This window comes from Stegodyphus dumicola, chromosome 5 (genome assembly GCF_044657685.1).
Source record: "Stegodyphus dumicola isolate Sdum_Otavi_A_Nest chromosome 5, ASM4465768v1".
Classification (NCBI taxonomy): domain Eukaryota; kingdom Metazoa; phylum Arthropoda; class Arachnida; order Araneae; family Eresidae; genus Stegodyphus; species Stegodyphus dumicola.
Genome location: NC_140772.1, coordinates 114,754,269 through 114,762,527, shown reverse-complemented (window position 1 = coordinate 114,762,527; position 8,259 = coordinate 114,754,269). Strand labels below are relative to the sequence as shown.

The 8,259-nt window shown below is 31.1% G+C and overlaps 1 protein-coding gene across 2 annotated transcripts; it reads right to left on the bottom strand.

The window, feature by feature from the left end:
- Positions 1-428: 428 nt before the first annotated feature.
- LOC146997206 (uncharacterized) lies at positions 429-7,902 on the bottom strand. 2 transcript variants are annotated; one of them, XM_085816981.1, is made up of 3 exons: positions 7,764-7,902; positions 2,456-2,553; positions 429-2,089 (listed from the first exon to the last, which is right to left on the bottom strand). In XM_085816981.1, exons 2-3 carry the CDS (start codon positions 2,551-2,553, stop codon positions 1,084-1,086), a joined length of 1,104 nt encoding a protein of 367 aa, XP_085673107.1. In that variant the 5' UTR covers positions 7,764-7,902; the 3' UTR covers positions 429-1,083. The 2 variants fall into 2 exon arrangements, with proteins under 2 accessions (XP_085673107.1, XP_085673108.1); XM_085816982.1 differs by lacking the exon at positions 7,764-7,902 and adding an exon at positions 4,962-5,088.
- Positions 7,903-8,259: the final 357 nt, after the last annotated feature.

Below are 8,259 nucleotides of genomic sequence, written 5' to 3'. Positions count from 1 at the left end.
TGGCCTAAATAGGTGTTTTTAAAGTCATGTGTAAGGTACTGAAAAATGTTTTTACATTATCTGGAAATTCTTAGTTTGGCATTGCTTAATTACCTTTTTTCCTTAGTTTAGTTTATGAATAGGTATTATAAACGCATTTTTACCATTTAATGCTTTATCTTAATATTTTTGAAGTAATGTAAATGAACGATATTTTCAGAAAGGGCTTGCATTTGCCTGAGAAAAAAATTAATATATTGAAAAATCGTAATTGGAGATTATGAGGTAGCTCTATTAATGGTTTACAAACTGATTTAATGGCAGACAGGCACATGATAATAGCTTAACCAGGACATTAAAAATTATAGAAAATATTTAACAGAATTATTTATTCCCTTGCTAATGATTTTTTAAAATAGTATCAAAATTAAGTACTCAGTACACGCACATTCATTAAAATATCTTTATTGAACCAAAAACCAACATCTGCATTAAAAGAATTTTCTTTTTGACAAATGTTCAATAAATAACAGAATACATCAAATGGCAACCATTACACCCCATTTTTTTGTTCTTTTCTTGCTGTAATGTGGCACATACACATAAGATTCTGATAGCATGGAGGAGAACAAGATTGAAGAGACGCTGTAGAATTCTGAGTCGTTTATAATTTGATGAGCAATAAATTAATATATGCAGCAGACAATGTCATCGGATAGTTCTAGAGAGGTCGAGTTAACGAATTACATAAGAACGATAGTGCTTGAAGAAGTCCGCTTAATGTTTGGCCATTACACCATAAAGAATCATGCGGTAAGCTTATGACTTCATGAAATTGGAGAAATCTACAAATAAATACATAAAGAAAATACAAGGAGTAATTCAGTGCACAAAAAATTCATTTTATACTCCATGTACACTGAAAGAAATAGAAAATGTCCTCCAGACTTATTTGGCTGAGGAACCTGAGATGACATACATTGAAGGTTCTAGACAGTCCATGCGACTAGTAGTTCACGGACCAAACCAAATGTTGGGTTCCAAGTTGAAGACATTGTTTGAAAGACTTTTTTCCAGTTTGAATTCCAGTGCTTTTTTTCCAGTTTATTTTTTAAGGCCGTGTCCCAAGCCGTAGAAACCAAAATCTCCCAAGCCGCCGTAACTGTATCCGCCGAGGCTGTGGCCGCCAAGATGATGATCGTGAGAGCCATGGTGGAAGCTGTGGCTATGGTGGTGTCCGTGATGATGTCCGTGATGGTGTCCATGGTGATGTCCATGATGGTGTCCATGCTTGTGATCATGTCCATGATGATGATTATGTCCATGCTTGTGGTGGTGATCATGTCCGTGTTTGTGGTGGTGGTCATGTCCGTGATGATGGTGGTGTCCATGCTTGTGGTGGTGGTCATGTCCGTGTTTGTGATGGTGGTCGTGTCCGTGTTTGTGGTGGTGGTCGTGCCCGTGTTTATGGTGGTGATCATGCCCGTGTTTGTGATGGTGGTCGTGTCCGTGATGGTGGTTGTGTCCGTGCTTGTGATGGTGATCGTGTCCATGTTTGTGATGATGGTCATGTCCGTGTTTGTGATGGTGATCATGTCCGTGTTTGTGAAGATGATCGTGACCATGCTTGTGGTGATGGTGGTGACCATGATGGTGTCCATGTTCATGCTTGTGATGATGATCATGTCCGTGTTTGTGGTGATGATCATGTCCATGTTTGTGGTGGTGATCATGCCCATGCTTGTGAAGATGGTGGTGACCATGATGGTGTCCATGCTCATGTTTGTGGTGATGATCATGCCCGTGTTTGTGGTGGTGTCCATGTTCATGTTTGTGGTGATGATCATGTCCGTGCTTGTGGTGGTGTCCGTGCTCATGTTTGTGGTGATGATCATGTCCGTGCTTGTGATGGTGATCATGGCCATGTTTGTGATCATGCTTATGATCATGTTTATGATCATGGCCATGCTTGTGATCATGACTGTGGTCATGCTTGTGGTCATGTCCATGCTTATGCTCATGACCATGTTCATGATGATGATGATGATGATGATGATGGTGGTGCTCAGTTTGATCTTTAATAACTATGATCTTCTTGTCATCCCCATGGCTGTGAACAGAATACATATTAAAGCACGCTTGTACATACATTAACACAAGAAAAGTATACAAATTGCTGCTTTCAGTAACTACTTATTTGTCTAGAGGAATATTTACATCAGCTTTAAGATTAAAGACATTAAAATTTATATTAAATACTGCTTTACAGTTGTTGATTATATACACATGTATCTATATCATATATACATTATTATTATTATTATTATTATTATTATTATTATTATTATATATTTATGTATATTATGTGTATACTTATACCTACATACACATATGTATAATTATTTACATTTCAGTTTAATTTAAATTACATTTTTATTAACCAGAGAAATATTGAAAGTAATAACAAAGAACTTACTGTCCTGGTTCAGGTTCAGGTTCTGGCACTGGTTCTGCGACTGCCAGATAAGCTACCATCATCAGCAAAACCACACAGGCCTTCATGCTGAACCACATCTGTAAAGGGTAATTATTCGCTATAACACACATCTTTTTTAATACTGAAGTCAACACTAAAGTTTTGATATATATTTATTTTTAATAATTTACGTGAATATGTCAACTTTCATTGAGGCATAAAAATAAAACCCAGCCTGTGGATAGGAAAAATTTAAATAACTTTGCTCCTAACGTTTACATTACTTCTTACAACAGCCTTTGTATATTGCACCTTAAGTTTCTCATAAGTCCAAAAAATGTTCGACATGTTTTCTGTAAGTTGTTATATTATATGTAATCTAAATCGAGTCGGTATATTTCTGTTTAACCTGACAATTAAAAGCGTTGTTTCCTAGAAGTAAATATTTACCATCTCATAGTTAGATACTGTAAAAAAGCAATGTTTTTACTCATCACAAAACCGTTAAATTTTAATAAAAATTTCTAAGTTTGAAAACGAATAGTTGTAAAGTTCTCATGAATGCTTGTTAATTTCTTTATGAACTCTCAGCAATTTAATTAAAAGTATGTGATTATTTTTTTGCGAGGTATGATAAATTCTATACTTCTTTTTACATGGGTAATAAATATGTGATAAGGCAATGTTATAATTGTAACTGCTTATTTTAGTGATAAAATCTAAAGTAGCTGTTTAACAGCTTAGAAATAATATATTTATGATTTTATCATTTATATGAGGACCATTATATTAGTAAACATTTAACAGTAAATTCAATTTCTCTTCAGAAGTGCAGAAACTTCTTTTAAGTTAAGCATTGAAATATTAGTATTTTAAATATTTTAGCAGATTGTTTAGAAGGATAATAAAGAAGACCACAATTGATGATTTATTGTATACTGGTCCAGAAGATATCAAATTAGAAAACAACACATGTTTATTTGATAAATCGATAAGCAGAAGAGTAGGCACATAGACATTATTGATCTGCTATATTTAAAAAAATATGCATTGCTATTAACTTTTGATTACAAAATTTTGCAAAGATTTAAAATTTAACTACTATTAATTATTCTGGCATTTAAATGCAGCTCTCTTATTAATTTAATACAAAGTAAATTGAAACTAATTACACGTTAAATAAACGACAGAGTTGTTGTACTTGCATAGGTATATTAGAAAGATCGCATTCAACAACATTAACATTATCATTTTATTATAATAAAACAATACAAAATAAAAGCAAAAATAAGATATTTATTCTGTGCACTTATAATAAAGAATGTAAAAATATTTTAGCTCTAGAAAGTATTACATACATATAAGGCTTTGAACAAAATTTTCTTTAGTTAAAAATGTGACCATATGCATTTTGTATTAAGTATAAAAATTACTGGTATACAATTTTATCTAAAAACCGGTATTTTAAGTTTACACAGAAAAAATAACATTTGTTATGTGCAGTTATATTTCAAATCATTAAATTGCCGAAAGTGTACAGTAATGCCAATAAAACCCCACAAAATTTAGATGTAAGTAAAACAGTTCCCTGTGTTCTGAAACATTAAGAAAATGTATATAATCTGTGAAAAGAAATATATTCTATTATATGCTAAAATGATGTCGAGGAAAATATTATAAATTCCTCAATGAAAGAAAATTATTCTGTTATCAAATTATTATATTATGAGATGCAAGAGAATAGATTAGAAACACTAATTGCAAATATAGTTTAGAGCGCACATTGTTTTGAAACATACGAACATTGAATTTAAATTATTCAATCGAAGCTGATAGTAAGAGACTAGGTTGTCCATTAATTTAATTAATAAACCTGAGAAAGTATGTAGCAGTGCCACCAAATTGAAGCATCTGCAGAAGTCGAGCGATATATTGCACAACCCTAAAATTCATTTGTTTTAAGGGCTAAAATTGTTGTATCGTTATCTATAGCTAAATGTGGTTCTAAATATACAAGCTAGCTTCAATGAACGAGGATTAAATTGACATTGATTTGATTAGAGAAAAAAGACGAAGAAGTTGATCCTTATTAAATGGTGATTATGAAAGCCTCAATAAATGCTAGTCTCTGATTCTTCATTCAGAGTAAACTGCACCTTTCTGAACTGAAATAAATTCATACACGATTGAATCTAATTAAACTAATGTTTAAATTGAAGGCATTCAAAGAAATACAGGTACAAATGGAATAACTACTTATCATTAATGTTCCCTTTGGCTTTAAAGCTAATTTGATGATTTATAAAAATCTAAAATTAATACTTTACATAATTAGATATAATATGGATAATTACTGAGGAATTTAAAATTATTTCAAGTTTTATAATATATATATCCACTTTTTTATAATGGAAAAGTCCTGACGATATCCTACTTTGTTTAAGACCGTTAGGTAATGGAAAAGTCGAAACGGGATTCTGCGTTCACTCCCCAAAGTAGAACTTACCTTGCGAATCCACAAAGACGCACCCAGCAAGAGTAAGATTGTGCTCCAGAAGAGCGATGTAAAGTGAAAAGGAAAATTATGAAAGTGAGAGTTTATCCGATTTGCTTTTATAGTGCATGACGGACTTCATCGAGCAACAGCGAACTCTTCCTGCATGATTGCCACCGCTGTCTGTGCCATGGTACGAAAGGCCTAAAAACTTCCTTCATGCGACACAACTTTCTCTTTCGGCAGGATTTCTTTTTTGAACAAAGAATTGAGTCCATCTATTAAAGCATTTGGGATGTTTGGAAACGTCCGATGAAGGGAGTTGCCGCATTGGTAATTATGAGAAATTGTCGAGTGGAAGCAATACTGCTGATATTACTAATTCCTTCTCAAAACAAAACAGAACATTTGATTGATTAGTCCTTGTGAAAGATATTGGTATTATTGTCTTTGTCATGCCGTTTGCGCCCCCATTCGTTGTTTATTACTTTATGTCAAAGATATATTTCTTAAATGAATTAAGCTAACTCAGTATTTCCAGCGAAGGAAAAAATTCAGCCTTTTAAGCAACGGAGATTAATTTTCGCTACATAATTACCCTTGAAGTATTAATATTATTTACGTTTTTGAGTTATACCACACGGGACTGTACTATTTGCATTTGCCTGAGAATGTAACTCAAGCTACATGCCTTACATTAAAATAGTTTTTTTTCCCAAACAGATCATTTTAGTATTTATGATTTCTATTTCGCCCTTATATTAATTATCCTATACTATTTTATCATGTTATCTCCTCTGGAAAATTAAAGTTTTTACATTTAAATTCATCTACATCAAAATATGCAATATATAAATATCATATCTAAATCAAATAATATAAAAGTGAATTTTGCTTATGCACAAATATTTTTAAGCTATATAAATAATGATATATAGTAATAATATTAAACTTTTTATATCTACTCACATAAGCATCAACGCTTGTTTTCTGACGTTAGAGAAAATATATACTGTACGCACAGTACGAGCATGAATGAATTTAATAAGAATATCTCCATTCTTTTTATTTTAAAGTATCATTGATGAATGAGAAATATATATTTAATTTCTTCTGGTGTTAAAAATGTGCATGTAAAATGCTTTGTAACAGGTAAATAAACCAGCAATGTACTTGAAACAGTGTCTAGTACCTTTTTTTAAAGAACACAATAAGTTATGAAGGGTTAAAACATTTTAAATTTCGAAACTAAATGTAACTCTCTATAAATCATTTATAGTTAATTCATTATGCAATGGCAATATTATTCACAGCTACAGTTATGTGTGCTAAATATATTTCAAGCTGTATAAGGGTTGTATTTCTGAAGCTGTAAAAACACTGCCGTTTAATTTTATAAATTTTGTCGTTATAAAATTCATGAGTATTTTTATAGATATTGAGTTACTATTGCTTGTTAAATGTCAAGTATTTGCTTGATCCTTTTCGATACTATTAATTTAATTTCTAATTATATTTTCTTGAGGATAGTTTGTTATTTTTAAATTTTCTTTTAATTTCTGCTAAACGTTAATAATTCTGCTTCCTTAAGTTCTCAAAATATAGCCTTGGATGGGATGCTTGGTAAATAAATATTACTTCAATTGCAAAATATTTTAAAAGAACTGTGCGATACTTTATTTTCCACGAACATAAAAAAATTCAATTCGTAATCAAATTACAGCTATTATCATAAAAGGACGGAAAAACTGCCAAATATATGCCGAAAAACGAAAGTACAATTAGATTATTAAACAAGAAGAATGAGCAGTGGCCCAAAGAAGAAGAAAAATGCTTTCAATGGTCGAACATTCTTTCCCTAAATGCTCCGAAAAGGAATCCAAGCGTTTCACGTAAAACACTGTAAGTCATCGGATACGTAGTCATGATAAAACAGACATATTGCCTCGGATTCTGAATAAAGCCTTAATAATTATGCGTTGATTAAAAGGAGTTTGAACTGTACAATAGCTGGAATTTTTATGTAATGGGTCAGAATGCGTCTGCTTCTTAACTACACCGAGCAGTATTGGCGCAACAAAATAATACCTTAATAGATTTTTTATGTTAGTACAATTCATATTTAAGTAGATATTCCAAATACGTATGTATTTGTTGCGTATGATGTCATAAGAAATTATTTTCTTTCAAACTGGGATACTACTGAAATATTAAGAGCGTAATACATTCTTTTAAAGGAATAACGCCCTTATAGGAGATTTTAAATAAGGAATATTAAGAAATTTGATGTGAGAATATTATTTAAAGTGATTAATTATGTTTATATATTTAACAAAACTCAATTTTAGAAAATAATTTAATCCAAATAAATTCAGTTTTATGGAGATATTCCTCGTTCTTTTAAGGAATGATATACATTCAATAACATTTTGACTCTTAGGAAATATTAACCATTTCTTTGTTTATACGCTAACTAATTTTTAAATAAAATTTTCTAAACATTTTTTAAAATAAATTAATCAGAATAAATAACTTAAATTTTTAATCTACTCGAAAAACATTAGGAAGCAAATAAATTTGAGATTAAAATAATTAATTAAAATTAATTATTATACAAATTATTTTTTTAAAGAAACTACGAAATTATTCTTTAAAATAATAGCGGAACAATTTTACTTCGATTAATTAATTATTATTCTGGTTCAAAATTTTCTATCTACAACAGGCTACAGATATCCAATAAATTTCTATATATTCTCGTAAAAGTGCAGGTATCCAAAGCAATAGTTATCCAAAGGAAAGATTGTTTTGTACCTTTCAGCTTCCACCAGCTGTGATCCTGGAAGAGGAGAGGATATCCGAGTGTTTTGAAACTGATGCCGATACAGAGTTAGACCTAGGTTTATATACTAAACTTCAAGTCAGTACTGAATAATGCCGTGGCTATACGTACCATGGTACGGCGACATAGCACACTTCCTGTAATGCTATTAGCATGTCGTACACTTATTTCAGACATAATCCACACTCGTCATGATAACCTTGTTTTTAGAATATTTTCTTTCCTTTCTTTTTTATAATTTTAGATAAGTATCTTCTAGATTAGGGAAAGTCATGTAGACTAAAAGGAGCAAAATATTTTTCATAGAAAACAAATTACGTTTCCGGTGTTTTTCTTTTAACCTTTATCATGTTGTTTATAGAGCATAAAATGTCTTCGTGTTTTATTACGTGTAATTTTCATTCAAAAGCAATTGCCTTTCGTAAGAGTCTCAATGATTGTGAGCTAGAAATGGAAATTAAAAATTAG